At 42.9% G+C, this 17,077-nt stretch overlaps 1 protein-coding gene across 1 annotated transcript in view; it reads right to left on the reverse strand.

Moving 5' to 3' along the window:
* The window catches only part of GTF2A1 (general transcription factor IIA subunit 1), a 27,189-nt gene extending 13,451 nt beyond the window's left edge, over positions 1-13,738 (reverse strand). The window contains exons 1-4 of the mRNA XM_027672995.1: positions 13,472-13,738; positions 6,282-6,383; positions 4,386-4,593; positions 1,954-2,018 (exon numbers count right to left, since the gene is read on the reverse strand). Coding sequence (XP_027528796.1) covers positions 1,954-2,018; positions 4,386-4,593; positions 6,282-6,383; positions 13,472-13,501 — 405 coding nt within the window. The 5' untranslated portion in view covers positions 13,502-13,738. The remainder of the gene's footprint in view (positions 1-1,953; positions 2,019-4,385; positions 4,594-6,281; positions 6,384-13,471) is intronic.
* Positions 13,739-17,077: the final 3,339 nt, after the last annotated feature.

The raw sequence follows: 17,077 nt of genomic DNA on the forward strand, positions 1-17,077 counted from the left end.
GGAAGGCTGAAAAAAAATCACTAAGTATCACACCCTAACCTAACTCCATGTGGTTTCTTGGTTTATCTGCAAGCTCAGCAGATTTTTTTTCTTCTCCTCTGCCTCCTCTGCTAATCTACTAATACAATACAACACTGCGTGGCTCATGTGGCAATTTTAGTTACACTTTTTCAGCGCAGCCAAGGATATGGGCCTAAAAATCTGAAGAAACGTAAGATACTGAAGCAATGATTACGTTCGTCTGTCGCATTTTCACAGGGAGTAGTAATCAGGTTTGCACTTTTCTTCATTCTGTAAGTGATTTGCATTTCAAGTCCACATAACACAGCTCTTTTGAGTGAATACACGCATACTGTGTATTGACTGTTCACAGAATGACTAATTTTTCTCTCAAGACAGCTGATTCAAAGAGAAACTGAAAGACTTTCAATGGGTAATGATTTGAACCTGCAAGGATACTGAATTCCAACACAATTATGGGAGCTCCAAACACAACAATCTTCTTTAAGTCCTTAACTTGCAGAGGGCCATGGACTTCTCCAGAGGCCTCTCCATTTCAAGGGTCTAACTTCAGCTGCCTATGGAAAAGCCTCCCTTTATAAGAGAACCATGGCTGATTACTCTTTGCTACTGAAAGGCTTTAAACTTTATTACCGGGTAGAGTGCATACTTCCTGTTTATAAGAAACAGGATCTTCCCATACTGGCTGGTCAATATAGTAGTTACAACTGCCAAAATTAGAGATTACTGAGCAAAACTGAAGTGTGCTTCTATGCATCCTCCGTCCCAGACAAAGATAGATAAATAAACTCTCATTATTCTCTGCCTTCCAAGATACTCACAGTATGTCAGATCCACTCTTTTATATCAACTTAAGTGTTTCTAATAAACACAAATAATATTTCCAAATTTATTGTGACTATTTGCTGAACAGGAGTCCCCTATGGTCTACAATTCATCCACATTTTGACAGCAGCAGAGTTTAAAAAGCTCAGCATACTTATTTTTGCAATACCCCTCAACAAGACCTAATTGAGACAGGAAAAAAATTATTTCGCTGTTGGACTTGAAAAGTTACAAATCCCATTGTAATGGTTGTAAAACAGAAAAGAAAAACATGAATGTTTATGTGCTCTCAGCCTCTGGGTACATCAGGCTATTCAAGTAACAAAGTTCAGGTTCTTTTCTGTAGCAAGATCAGCAGACAACGGAGAAATGAAGGCTAAGCAAGCTGTTGCACTTGAAAACTTATTGCATCATGAAATTTTGTTTCATGGGCTTCCAGTACAGAACTGGTAAGAATGGAATGAATTCTAGTCTTAATACACATATTTAACTTATATTAGCTGTTCTTCTTACAGCTTTGCAAACAATTTATTTTTCTTTTAATTAAGCCAGGGAATTTAAAGCAAGTGAAGATAATTAAAATTAAGCTCTAGAGATATAAACTGCAAGAAAAGGGTAAATGACCAGACTCAGCTTTATATACTGTCACAAAATTAGTGAATCAAATTAATGTGACCAGCAAAGATCTACGTGAAATGCTAAATCATATCTCACTTGAGATAAATTTAAGTTTCAGAGTAGTCAATGGTTTTTCCTGCATCTAGCACATACAGTATGCTTGCATCAGTTAGTGGTGGTGTGTTGTTATAAGAGCATATCATCATGTATACCAACAGTACTCCAATTTCTGATTTAAAAAAAAAAGTTTTGGTTAAAGCACAGGATCAAGGTAAGTCCTAGATTTGTTATCAGAACTGACATCATGGACTACTACTGATCCCAGATTTTAAGTGCAGCCACAAAACTCAAAGATGGCAGATAACTTTGGCAGTTGTCTTAAATTACTTTTAAGCATCTGATGACCAATACCAGATTCATTTTTATTATTTACTCAAAAAAACTTACAAAATGACAGTGTATGCCTGTATAAACTTCTGCTTCTCTTACCATGCCTGATGCATTCATGTGTGGTATCAGCTTGGAATCTGGCACAATAACCTGCTGCTGAGGTGCTGGAAACAAAAAACAGCATTTAATGAAAAATACACAGTCTGCCCAAAATAACATCCAAGCCAGAGTAACTTAGAAAGAACATCACCCAAACATCCATCACAAAGACAACTACTAAGCAATCTCTGATCTTATTTTTACTCTCAAGACAACATACAACAGCAGGTCTAAGAAGTGATATGACTACTTTGCCTTTACAGATCTTATTTCAAGGGCTTCAGTTACCTACTCTGAATCTAAGTAAAGCAAGATTTAAAATGTATTTCTGAAATTAAAGGTATTAGTGAAATGTTGATAAACTTGGTGATGTCCAATATCACAGTTCTTCAAAAACATCAACTGAAAATAGTTAACTCTTAAAACAGACTTAAGCGAGGACTGTTGCAAGATGAGGAGTAACAGGATGCTGCAGTTAGCTTGAGTTACAAGCAGCTAGCATAGCTGTTAGCTCATGATTTTCACTGTCTTCGTGTAGCAGAAGCAGATGAAATGCAATCAACTACCTGTCCCACACAACAAAGCAGTTTTGGTGTGCTAAGGGAAACAGACAGCTAAACTATAGAAACAATCTGTTGATCATCCAGAAAAACAAGCGCCTAAGCCTATGGAACAAGCAGGCTGCCGCTACTATTAGCTGTGACAGTAAAGTAAAAAATGGCAGAGTAATTTGAATGAATTAATCATTGACAAGCTATTCTCCATCCAAACCTCTAACAAAGGACACTTAAGAATACTAGGGGTAACAGAGTTTCTGGAAAAGATTCTGAGGTGGGAAGCCCTGCAACCCTGCACCAAGATCTGAGGGCATCTCTCCAAGTTTCAGGGAACCCAAGGAGGGCAAAAGAGCTTAATGAAATCTCATGAACCTGTGCCAGGACCACATAAAAGACAGCAGGAATCACCATGTTGATCATTCTGATCTCTCCCTGTGACTGCACTAGGTCATGAGAGGAACTACCATTTCCACCATGGAACAGGGAAGTCAAGTAATTCATAAAACTGCGTGTCTGTGATTAAAGTGCTTTGATATCCTAATTTCATTTAGCCTCCACACTGTCACTTGGTCGTAAGCCACAACGCATGGCAACAATAAATTGGCTTTAAGTGTGTTACTAAAGGTAGGATCTTACTGTAGCCTAAGAAAAACCCCAAGAGCACGGGGGCCTCCTAGTCAGTGGAGGGAACCTAGGCTGGTAAAGTCACGGCTCCTCCGCGAAGGGGCCACCAGAGGGAGCGGTGAGCAGCTGCCTCAGGCTCTGCCACTGTCCTCTCGGCAGAGACCCCTGGAGCCCTTGGAAACGCAGGTATTTATTTAGGGACCTTAATCTCAAAATTAATTTTATCCCAACACTAAAAACTGATTCATGTGTAGCCAAAACACAAAGTACTATAAGAAGAAAACAAGCTATCAACCCCCTTTCCCCAAAAAAACCAAAACAAGTGCCCAAAACCAACCACAAAAAAGCCCCCACACCACGGTAAAAAAATGCCACAAGAACCAGTGCTAGTCACATCAGTTGTATTCTGTGTTGAATATATGGTGGTTGGGTTTTGGTTGGTTTTTGGAGGGGCAGGGAGGGAAATCAACTCAAATCTATCTTTTGTGCCTATGACAACATAGGTTCTCTAATCCATGAAATCTGATAAAAAGACTGAAGTCTGACTACCACAGATAAATATTTTATGCCATAAACTTAATACACTGAAAAACTCAATCAAGCCTTTCATAGGTGGCAGATTTGTTTACTCATCATATATACAGTTAAATCCAGTAATATTTCTTATATTTCAAATAAAATTATAATTGCTGAAAAAAATTGCCTTAAATTATTAATGAGGAATACACAGGCCAGTAACTACAAGAAACAATATTTATTGTTATGGTTACCTAAAATACACCTTGAACACCCACATCTACAAAATGTGTAATCTTCTAAGACCACAAAAATACCTATATACTCAGACTATTATACAAGCATTTTTCATGTCCTAGAATTGACTTATGCTTGACAATGGTTTTTTTGAAATAATTTGCTCCTAATGACTTTTTTACCTCATGACTAAACTGCCAACTGCACAAGTATATTGGCTTGAACTTAGAGCTGCTAATGGAATTTTGAAAGTCATGTGTTCTCAAAACATGTTATGTTGCAGGAGATCAAGAGAATTCAGCTTTTCCAAAATCTTCTAAAGAATATTACTTAAGACATATACCAAAATACTTTTTACCAAGACAGATCTCTTGACCCATTAAATAGAGGCAAGTAGAAAAACAAAAAGGTTTCCATCCTGTCCTAGATTTAGAATATGTTAAGGAGTTGGACTAACTTCAGAGTCTTTTGCCAGAGAGTTTAGAGATTAGGTCTGACCTTGCTGAGATGCTGGAATAAGGACCTGTTGTGGCTGAGACTGCTGCTGCACAGTTTGCTGTGGCTGAGGTTGTGTGTGATGGTGGTGGTGATGATGCTGCTGTTGCTGCTGCTGCTGTTGCTGCTGTTGCACCTGCAATAAAAGCTGCTGCTCTTCTGAATGGAAGCCATCTACGGCCTTGGACTGCATCAGCTTGTTCTCCCACAGCTAGTTTGGAAAAGGAAAGAGAACTATCTGTGTACAATTTTTACTCAATGGATTTGTAACAACATAATGACAGTAATCCAAAATTGATTTTGTTTTCACTGTTTATTTTGTGCAGTCTACTTAGTTCAAAAAGCCCTTAGGCAAATATAGACTGGAGAGATAACTCCACAGAGGTAATGTTTTAAGAAAAGGAATTAAATATCCCTTGTCAGTCCAAGCTCAAGCTTTTACATTCTTTATTTTTTCCATGTGTGGAAGATTCATAACAACTCTAATAGAAGCATGAATAAACTGGTAACTTTAAATAAGCCTTCAAGTTTTCCACTTCCCTACTTTCTTTCTTTCTTTCTTACCTCTATAATCACAAAAATAATTCCTTATTACAGCTTTCCTCAAGACATTTCTTCTTGGAACTCCTCAATAAAAGCTGCTTAAAAACTACTGCCTTGTAACACATTTCAGCAGAAACTACCACCATCCCTAAGATACTGCCTCTCTACAAGCATTTACACAGTTTCTACCACAATATCAAATTCAGCTTCTCCAGCCCTACAGTTCTTTATGTCAGCTAATGTGTCTCCAAAGGACAGTCACAGATGCAAAAAAGCAGTTCTTGCAAAAAGACAGCAATGCAAGTATTTCTAATACACCAGAGTCAAAAAGACTACAGGCACCCAGGACTCATGATTTCCAAGTCTGCTTAGGGCTCCCTTCCCCTTCAATACTTCATTTTCCTTCTTGTCTCTTTCCTCAGTCTTTTCTGACATCATTTGCAGAACACAGCTGCGTCACAAAAACCAAAGTGCTTTTTTTATAGTGCTCACTGCACCTTCCACTAAGACAGGTCATGGTCTCATGGAAAAAAAGTCTTTACCTCTTTCTGTCTAGTCAAATTCAAAATTTGTTTCCTCTTCCATCCATTTTTTAATACTTCAAAAATACTGTATGGGACACAGCATTCTCTGAAGAAGCTGAGACAAACAGGACCTACTTTCCCAGCTTCCTTTTGCTTTATTTCTTTTGGTTGGTTGGTTTTGTTTTGGCTTTCCCCCTGCCTTTTCCCTTCCCCTTCGAATGGCTTCTTTTACTCAGAAAGAATCTGAAGAAAGCCATAGAAGACCCATTAGCTCAGGTTTAACATCCCTCCTTTATTTTGGACTCTTTATAACAGCTCAACCTCACTCTGTGTAAAAATTCTGAATCCAAGAGCTTGACAAAAGTGTGATGAATACAATATGATTTATTACGCACCACCTGCCAAAAGACAAGATTTCTGCAAAACACAAACCATACATGCAAAAATCTGACAATGCATCCAACAATGCAACTCTTCTTCTTCAGAAAAACAAAAACATCCAGCAGAGCAGACTTTTTTCCCTGCGAGAAACATTAAGAGCTGTCTGTCTCTAAAATAAACATCTTCCCCTTTTTTAAAGATACAATGTTTTGGGGACCAAAATAACACTGAATTCAGATGCCTGTTGTTGTCAGATTAGGGAAAGTAAACCAGGTGAGCAAACCTCTCTGTACGGCAGTGTAATTCAAATGATACGGGACTGCAGATATGCAGATTAATACAATGCTTAACTAACTAAAAACTAGTATTTCTACTGTGTACAACAGTAACCAGATTTGGAAACTAACTGCTGTATTAGTCTATTAAAAAGAACTTTAAAGTTGCAACTTACAGTTTTGAGTTCCATAAGAACCTGTTCATCCACTCCTTCATCCAGAAAAACTTCTCTGACATCATTGATGACATCTTCAATAACAGACCTGTACAATTTAGGCTTTAAAAAAACCAATAACTAGTCAGCACTGTTTTGAAAGAAATTTATCACTTTAAAATAAGATTTCCTCACATAAAAAAATTCTGAAAAACTGCATTACAGAATACACTGCATCTTTCCAAGTGACTAAAATATCCAAAGAGGTATAAATAACCAAGAACAGCTCAAACAAGGTGAAAATGGAAGGGACTACTCATGACCTCTTGTGATATAACTACAGTACAAGTGTTATCAAGCCATGAGTATAATTCAAAACAGAGAAGACTGTTTTCCATTCAGTCAATTTGTTTTCTGCTTGCAAATGTAGATACTGAATATGCAAAAATACTTGCATGTGTGCAAAATACATCAAAGAACATTAAGAGTTCAAAAACATATTAGACAAATACAGACAAAAAACTTGTTAGTGCTTGGTAGTTTAACAGGTACCAAATATGACTCAGAATGATCTTGAGCTGAAAACCACTGAAGGCCCAAAAAACTGGAAGCATTCATGTGAATGTCCTGTTCTTCCTTACACATCTGTTTACAAAAAACTCTTGCAGACAGGATATTAGGCTAGACAGATTTCTGTTTTCAATCAGTAGTTATGCTTTTACATTACAAGTTTTTCATGGGAAAGCACTACAAATACGTTATAATTCTATTACACTGATTTCATGCCTAAACTATCAAAGATAAAGTGAATTATCAGTTCACTGTAAGTTGCCAAAAGAAGTTCTGGAGCCTCCATTCCTGGATATACTCAAAAGCCACCTGGACATTGTTCTGGGCAACCAGCTCTAGGAGGTCCTGCTTGTGCAAGGAGGTTGCAGGAAGGCCTCCAAAGGTCCCTTCCAACTTCAGCCATTTTGTGAATTTTAAAATGAAGGTACCGTTTAAAACAGAGAATGTGAACATTTAAACTTATCAATTAAAGCTCAAAATTTAATTCATAGGACCATACAAAGATTGTATTGTGCATGTGCTGTATCTTTTAAACAGTACAGCTAGATGTCTCTTCCTATGTAAGAAACTCAACGGGATTTTGGCTGGGTTTAAATATTTGTGCTACGTAATTGCAAGGTGGCACTATGAGCTCTAAATTAGGGTGATCAATCTGTAGCTTGTGAACCATATATATGTCACTGACAAAGGCTGCTCCTTGGGCTGGGCATACACCAATTTTAAAATGATCTGAAAGTAGCTACAACTTTCTCCTCATCCCTCACCTCCTCAACCCCATTCCCTAACTTCCTTAAATCCCTAATGATGCCACACACATCAGATACGTTGTGTACATGCAAAACAATCATCCTGTTCTGGTGCAGTGGGTTTGGCATCCCAAGAAAGCTGTGCCTCCAATGCACACACGGGAAATCTGCATCAAGCAGTTAGTGCAGAGGTGCTGGAACTACACAAATTTACTGCATGCACTTGAAACATCTATTTTATGCATGTATAGTTGCTTAATGCATTCCAGAAGTGTTGAATTTGTTGCAGACATGCCCAAGATTATACTGCACACATTATGGAAATGCTATGCCTAAGTTAAGGAATAATGCAGGGAGGATAGCAGCACATGATTTACTAGTCCACAAAAAGGCTGAGTGGCCAATAAGCACAAAAAAGAAGTTGAATATCTTTGCTTTAAAATGTGTGAAAGAAATCAAAAACAAAACCAAAAAACTGTAAAGAAATGCATTGAGATTACAAGGGGATAAAAACCCATATTTGGAACCTGGAACTAAGCAGTCTGATGGCTGCTTAGTGCATTATGTCCTTACTGTTTAAAACAAACTCTTCATAGGAGCATGCTCAAGTGATTTTTCTTACAAACCATCACCCCCTCCCCCCACAAAAAAAGAAAAAAAACCAACAAAACTCAACATACCACTCTACGCTACTGATCACTTTGCAGCTTTAAAACATGCTGCTGCAAATCAAGTAACTGAAATGCTAGAATTCATCCTTCTGTTACTTGTCACTCAAAAAAACCCCAAACTCAGGCTTCAAGTAACAGTGTAAGTTTGCCATCCTTTACAATTACTTTTCTACATTTACAGCACCCATGTCCAAAATTTAACTTCTCCAAAAGAGACAAAACATGCCATACTGCATGCTTACTTATCCAGGCTTCAAATACTGCATTAACTGTGCTTATAGACATTGAAACAGACTTCCAAAGCCAGACTGCTCTTGAGTGCTAGCATTTTAAATCTGTGTAGTAACTTAGAAATACCAAGCACCATTAACAGGATTATTTTTCCACTTAGATTTAATTCATAACAGATGCAAAAAGATGTTCTACTGAATAACATTAAGTCCTATTATTTCTATAATTAAACAAATTGTATAAAGCTTATGCGATTCAACTAGCACAGAAATAGTACTTAACCTATTCCATATATTGGTCCTTATTATATTAAAAGCATCTGTTCCTAAATGCCAAAACCTCACTCTGCAAATAAACATGCTTAACCTCGGGCACGAGTTACTTTACTAAAGTCAAGAGAAATACCTGTATGCCTGAAATCACAATAAAAATTCCTGCAGGATGGAGACCACATTTTCTCCTTTAATCCTTCTCTCCTTAAATCACCTATTAGTCCACTTTTCTAACAAAACAGATTTTACGCAAACAGGCCCTAATAATTTTCACCAGTAGATACCTCCTCCTATTCTCCACAGTCAGGCATTTTTGTAAGGATTATTCACAAAGTCTCCTGAGTCTGTAAAGCCTCATAAGAAAGATATCAACATTCAGATACAACAAATTGACTCTACAGCCCAACAGTCTACTTGGAAATTTCTTTTATTCCCTGTGTAATAAGAGAAAAAACAAATTCAAGCAGATAGGGGTTTCTAGTGTTCAGTGTTAGCTTAGCAAGACAGCAGAGAGGCAGGTTAAGAGCACAGATGTTCACTCTGCCATTGTTGACACAGCATCCTTCTCCACTACTTCCAACAGCCAAAGCAAGCAGGTAAGTCCCCCAAAACATGACAGTCCTGCAGGGGTGCAGTGAACCAAAAGCCATGCATGTTAACAAGCCTGCAAGCAGTTTGTGCATGTATGTACTTCTCTGCATTAGCCACACAGTGCACTGGATCTAAACATGGTTCACAATTTTCAGATGCTGCTCTGATCACATGGTACACTCATGGCTACATGATTAGAAGGAAAGGAAGGCAGAAGAAAGTATCTGCATGCTTATAATGAAACAGTGTCTGATTTTACCTATACACATTCACATAATACCCAGAAAAATCCTGTCTGGTTGAAAACATTCTCTTTTGTACACTCCAACTGAGCATCCAGCCCAGGTGGATGCAACATCTTCCACAGTGGGAGCAGTAATGCCTTAAAGAGACATCACAGTGGAATTTTGAAGAGTATCACAGAACGCTCTTTTCCTACCTCAAAAGAGGCATACCCAGTAAAATTACAAAACAGTCTTAAGTTTCAGTCTTTAAAAGGAAGTACACTGTATTGTTTTAGATATACACTAAGTGTTGGCTTTAAGCATTATTTATATGATGCTCAAGCTGTTTATATAAGCCATCTAAGACTCTGGAGTTGGATGACAAAATTATTTTTATATACTGCTTACTCAAAAAATAAACATGGTAATACAATTACTGAATAAGTCTAAAGATGGGATAGCAGGTGAGTTTTCCAATAAATTTTCGCATTCAGTCAGAGAAAGCAATGGGAACAAATGGAGGCTTTAAAGATTGCTATTAAAATAATCATGTTTTCATCTGGTTTATATTAAAGTGCCTCCCTCATAAAGAGTACATTGCTGTAAACTTCAAGCTCTTTTAAGAGCAAAATACTCAAATCACTCTTCAATAAACACTATTCCAAACACTTACTACAGATAAAAGACAACAATTAAAATTCCTGATTTATTAGATACAACCACAAACACATAGAAGAGATTTGAAATCTAGTATTTCCCCCTCTGGGAACATAAGGAAATGATTATATTTCACTTTCCCTGTGCATCTTGTAAAGAAAACTCTGAGTATGGTGAGACTGCTACACATGCACACACACTCCAAACTCAGGAACAAGCTATTTTAAGAAACACCACATGCCTTTGGGGGCTTACACTTCCTACATTCCTTCCATTTCAAGGGTATAAAAACTGCAATTCTTTGTAATTATTATCACAACACTTAGGATTTCAGCAGTTTGGGTTTCCAATCACCAACATGTTATGGAGAGATACGCCACAGCACGCTTTGTGCATTTGACAGCAGTTTGCTCCTGGTTGCTTCTGCAGCTCTCTCTGAAACACTGCTAATCTTTCTCCCAGCCACGTAGTTACTGCTGTAAGCTGGCCATAGGCAGCTAGAAGAGCACACTGTAAAGGTAAGTTGTCACAATTACATCAAAGATGTGCATAGAAAGAAGTAACATGTATATATCTACAATGCAAGCACTACAATCTGAGCTTTTTTTACATTGTCATGGACTTTTACAAAAAAATTTTTTGTCACCTACAAAATCTGATACTGCATATAACTGTTAACATTATACTTGTCCTTTATTAGGGAGAACAGATTTCTAGCAATTCAGATTTGACTGGATGCTTACGCAATGCTACTGACATATTAGGCTCCAAGTCCAGCTTCCTAAAGCCACCTGGATGCAGCAATTCAAAATGTTCCCATTCATCTTTGGCAACCCTTGGGTAAGCAGTGTGATCTTTGCTATTGAATGAGACCTGAATTTGACAAAGTTGACCACGCACCATTGCAAGGTTTTAGTACTTAACTGAAAATTAGCCTAAAGCATACCTATTTGAAGCAGGCTCATTTTAAGCTTGGTTTTTGCTAATCCAAACACAATGTTCAAACACTGACGCCTTTCAAGAGAACTCTACAGAACTTAGGACGGTACAGAAATACAGCTGAAAGAAAGCAAGTCTTAGTAAATTGTTGAGTCAAAGATATTTACAAGTACTCTGGATATTATGCAACATATATATTTTTTGCTATTGAGTACTAACTTGGTCAAGAAAGAGAAGCAAACCCTATAATTTACTACACAGAAATAGATCCCTTTCTTGCAATAAAAAAATGAAGCCAGAAGCTTATAAACAGAAGGACAAATAACAGATTCAGATCACACACATTCAGTATGCATCTTTCACATCATCTGTGTAACAGCTGACTACTTTCCTAAAATTTTCTGATACAAAAGCTGACAAAATATCAAAGCAAAGATGTTTCTTTGCAGTTGCATGATCCTAACTCACAGGCAAGTCTGAAAAATCTCAGATTTGGAAAAGAAAATTAGGATGCTTTGCATTTTCTTTTATATAATATTCTGCAGTATACCAAATATTGTAATGAAACCAAGTGTTAGTGAAAATTCTAAAACCTCTACTCTGCCTGGACTGTAATAAAATATTAGTACACTTTAGTCACCAGAAACGCACAAAAATCATTGAGTAACAAGAGCCCATGATCCATACACAAAACTAATATTAACATCACTTTTGGGATGACAGCTGTAGTCAGACCTTGGCGAAGTGCCATAAAGTAAGTACAGCTCTCCTTGATACACTTGGTAAGAACCGTTTAAACACTACTTTCCCCACGCAGCAGAAAAGCTACTTCGAAGACCTTACAAGAGCACAGGAACGTGTGCAAGCTGCGTGCTATTGACAAAAAAAAAAAAAAAAAAAACACCAAAACCCCACTAAAACTCAAAAACGAACAAAGAAGAAAATGAAAAAAAAAAAAAGGTAAACATTCAAATGCAGGAGGGGATGAAATCTGTCTTTGTACAATGCGTAAAAGCACAGGAAAGCCCATTTAGACCGGCTGGGAGACACCCCCGCCCGCGCCGGAGCCGGCAGAAAGCACCACCGCCCCGCAGGCCGGTGACGAAGGGCTCGAGCGGCGCGGAGGGAAAAGAAAGCGGTGGAAAAGGCCGTTTGGGATCCGAGGGACAAGCCGCTCGTCTCACAGCCTCCGCCGCGGACGCATGCACCTCCCAGCCCGCGCTCCGCGGCTCGCTCCCTATTTAAAGGCTGATGTGGTGTTTAAATGGAGAGGCGGTGACGTGGGGCTGGAAAGCACCTTCCCATCCTAGCAGAGTCTATATTAGAGAGCGGCAATAGCTCTATATAAACAGGGCAGCCACAGGGAGGAGAAACACAAGGAGCAGGGAGGCAGAAAGGCAGGGGGAAGCCATGATGGATCTGAGAGCCACAAACAAGGGGGCCGAGCCCGCCGCCGGGACGCCGGGTTTGTCTCCTCCAGCGCTTCGGGGCGGGGGTCGCGGCCGGGGGCGCGCCGGGGAGCGGAGCGGCGGCCGTGGGGGCTCGGTGGCAGCGCAGGGCTGTGGGACTGCTTGTTGCAAACCTCTGTGAGTACAAGTGCAGCAGCGAGCCACCCGCCAAGGTGCAGAAAGCACGAGAAGGGAACGGGGGGGGAGAGGTCTGGGGCTTTTTTTTTTTTTTTTTTTCTCTCTTTTTAAAATAAATACTGCCTCGCTCGCCAGAGGGGAGTTGAGGGCTTTTCGTCCGGCTTAGCCGATCCGGCCGGGCTGGGATAAGTGCTTTTCAACCATCGTCTCCTTCGTACAAAGCAACATAAAATGGCTCCAGCGGAGCCCGGGCGGGCTTCCCCGCCGCCGACACCACAAAACCGAAACCTGGCTCGGGCGCCCCTTCCCCTCGCCTTGGGGCGGGCGGCAGCGCCCACGCTCCTCCGGCTCTCGCCCCTTCGCCGGGCGGCTCCCGCCGTCGGCGCCCCCCGCCCGCCGGCCCTTCCCTTCCTTCCCTTCCCCTGCCCGCCGGACCCCCGGCCTCCCCGCGGGGCCGTCCCCGGGCCTCCGCCCCGCGCCCCTGCTCCCACCGCCCCGCTCCCGCCGCCGCTCTCTGCCCGCCGCCGGGCGCCACAAGTTGGCTCCGCCGCGGGGGCGAGGCTGCCCCGCGCCCCCCGCCGCTCCTGCCCGCCGGGGGCCGGGACCGCCCGAGGCGGGCGGCGGGAGGGGAAGGGAGCGCAGGGGAGGGGGGCGGCGGGCCCCGCAGGCCCCCTCCGCCCGCGCTGCCCCCGGGGCCCCCCTCGCCCCCCGACCCGGTCCTTACCACGGGGTTTGTGTTAGTCGAGCTCGCCATGTCCCGAGCCCCCCGGGACGCCCCCAACCGCGGGGGGGGAGTCGCCCCTAAAACAATAAACCTGCCCGGCTGCGTCCCCCCAGCGCCCGCGCGTCCCGCCCCGGCTGAGGGGCGGCCCCGCGGCCTGTGCCGGGCTCGCTCGCGGCCCCGGGGCTGCAGCCGCCGCGCTGCCGCCTCGCCCCTTTATATAGCGCGAGCCGAGCGCTGCGCGAGCGGCCGGCGAGCGGGGGAGCGCGCGGGGGGGGGGGGGGTTGGGGGGAGCCGCGAGGCACCGCGAGAGCTGCCTCGAGACCGCGCCGGGCCTGGCGGCGTCACGTGGGGCGCCCGTCCCCGCCGCCATGACACCTACCGAGGCGGAAGTGCCCGCACGGGGCTCGCGCCGGCCGGGCCCTACCGAGGCGGAAGTGTCTCTCCGGAGCACCGCCCCCCGTGACGTAACGGGGTGCGCGGCGGGGGCGCTGAGGGCCGGGCGGTCTCGGGGCCGCCGCGGGACTGAAGCGCGGTGTGGGTTGGAAAAGACCTGAGACTGTCGAGTCCAACCTACGATCAAACACCCTGTCATCTAGGCCGTGGCACTACCTGCCACGTCCGGTCTTTCCTTAAACACCTCCAGAGACAGTGACTCCACCACCTCCCTGGGCAGCCCATTCCAATATCTAGTCACCCTTTCTGTGAAAAAATTACTCCTGATGTCCAACCTGATTCAGCTTAACACTATGTCCTCTCGTCCTATCACTTGTTGCCTCTGAGAAGAGACCGACCCCCCACCTGGCTACAACCTCCTGTCAAGTAGCTGTAGAGAGCGATAAGGTCCCCCCTGAGCCTTCTCCAGACTCCCTCAGCCGCTACTCGTAGGGCTTGTGCTCCCGATTCTTCACCAGCTTCATTCCCCTTTTCTCTGGACTCGATACAGCACTCAATGTCCTTCCTGAATTGACGGGCCCAGAACAGGACACAGAACTCGAGGTGCAGCCTCACCAGTACAGAGGGACAATCACTTCCCTAGTCCCAGTGGCCACGCTATTTCTGATACAGGCCAGGGTGCCATTGGCCTTTTTGGTGCCCTGGGCACACTGTTGGCTCATGTTCAGCCATGCCAGGGATGGAGTGCTGGGACAGGGCCAGCAGCCCTCGGGGGGGGAACATGGCTGAGGCCGAGCCCCTCGTGCTGCCACCAGCACCAGGCTCCATTCACACACCTCACCTCAGCCCCGGGAGCTGCCTGCTCTATGGCCGTCAAAGACTGCAGGTGACCACTACAAGGCTCTTATCCTGAGCCCTGCCCACTGTGGTGAGCACCAGTGCCTTCCCTCACAAGCAGTTGAGAACAGGCCACCCCAGATGAGAGGCTACTGCCGTAGGCTGCGTGCCACCACCTGGACTAGTAACTGAGGCTGGTGCTGACCAGGAGGATGGAGTCAAAGCAATCTAAGAATTTACAGATGTCTTCCCTCAGGGTCTCAGCATGGCCCACAGGTGCTCACTGATCTGCAACATTGCTGCTTTTACCAGTTCCTCACAGAATCAGTGGCAATAGGATCTCCCAGCTGTGCAAGAGGTTGTCACAGCCCTGCCAGCTGGCTTAACTTCCATTTTCCCCTCTTTATTACCTTCTCTTCCATTCACTCTTTATCCCCTTTCTCTATGGCAACCTGTGAGAGGCATGTAATATGGGAAAATCTTCTCAACTATAAGTATATTGTTCCACCCAAGTTAACCACTGCCACCTTCACTCAGTCCTTAGCACAACTTCTGAACTCCACTCATCCCTTCGATCTCCATGAGTAACTCACCCATGTAAGGTCCACTCAAGCATAAGTGAAAAATAACATTGTCTTCTGACTTGGCATACACAAGGCATAGCAGGTTACATCTCTTCAACAATTATGGTGGTGTAAAATATATTTGTTATGTTATCTTCAGCCTGAAGTCCTCTCTATTAACTATCCTAATCAATAAGTTCAGGAACTCCTGTCTGGTATCTTTTGATGGGGAGGAGTTTGTTAGTAGGTATAGTAGGTACAGGAGGTCTTCCCTTCCCATTCCTTCAAACCTTTCATTTCTACGGTAACAAACACCTCCTTCCCTGCTGGAGTAGACTTTTTATGGGTCAACTGATTAAGTCACTCACCATTCACGGTGCATATTGCTGGAGCCCCATGCAAAAAAATAGCATAGTTTATCCAATTCTACCATTCTCACCTTTTTGCTGGAGTTTTCCACCTGCATAGCACAGTCAACAGGACTGAAGAGGATCTGCCCCCTCAGAAGCCCTAATTCATGGTCTGATGAATGAATTACAGGGATCAGTTGAGGTGCTGGTGTTACTTGGCTTCCAATGCCTCTGATAGGAAGGTAGTAATCTCTCACAGCAAGTCGGTACTTCATTGTGAAATTAAACTGCTGAAATGACTGGCATGTTACCAGGAAGGAATCAGATTGCCACTCATACCCTTCTTTCCAAAACAAGGCACTGCATGGCTACAGTTTCCTTCCTTGGAACCCCCTCCCAGTTTTTCAGAGTGCCTTACTGAATAGTTAAAAAAATTAACACATGGGCACGTTAGCAGCACTGTCTCAGTCTGGTGTCATGCTATTTTCCACATTTCATCAGATTGCCTTCCCAGAAGGTAAGACCTGTGTGCACAGCCTTCTCATAGTTTCTCAGGCACTAATATCCAGTTGTGGTGCAGCACTGCAAGCCCCGAGTGCCTCTGAAGAATATTGTTGTGAACAAAATTAAGCCCTCACGAGAAATGCCCCATTGAGTCAGACTAATGGTCCATCTAATTCATGGCAATTCAGCTGCTGCCTGGGGAGACAAGCGAGTTAGCTGCTTCCTGAAATCTGTTCACCTTGGCTTTCCCCAGCATCATAGCTGCCTGCTGGATCGATGTTAGGGGATTCTACTTCATTTAGCATTTTGTTAGGCTAGAGTAATGTACATGCTTATCTACAGTACAGGAGCAATGCTGCTGATTGGGGTAGCATCAGAAGGCATAAGCCACATAACAACATTACTTTTATAGTTAGCTGTCTTTATCTGCTAGCATTCTCCTTTGTTTGCTGGGCAAGCATGAATCTTACTAAGTTTGTGTGTTACCCTGTCTGTCATCTTTCTCCCTGAGGTTTCTACAGCTCAGGGTGGCTTCACCAGGCTTATTAATAATGTTATCTTTACTGCTGGGTGGACACTTCTATTTTAACTATTGTGCTGTCTAGACTTGAACCCCATAGTGATGATGGATATTACATCAAGAGCAAAGATGATGACATTTGGTAAACTTTCTCCTTCGCTGCAAAAATTGTGCCAAGTATAAGATAGTGTGAGGAAAAGCAGATTTGTACAAAAAATCAAAAACTGATCCTTGGTGTGTTAGAGGAGGAAATAAAATAGAAATGTTCCCACTCAATCCTAGACACAATCATATTTCTTTTTCTACTAGGTGTTTGAGACAAAGACAAATCATCTTTTACATCTGACATTTTGCACTCGGAGACACAGCCTACGTTGAGTGCCATGAATGATTCCTGTCCTGTTCAGAAGCATCCCTTGCTTCATCTCAGCAGAGCAAA

Source organism: Neopelma chrysocephalum, unplaced genomic scaffold, assembly GCF_003984885.1.
Source record: "Neopelma chrysocephalum unplaced genomic scaffold, ASM398488v2 Primary Assembly neopelma1_24, whole genome shotgun sequence".
In the NCBI taxonomy this organism is placed as follows: domain Eukaryota; kingdom Metazoa; phylum Chordata; class Aves; order Passeriformes; family Pipridae; genus Neopelma; species Neopelma chrysocephalum.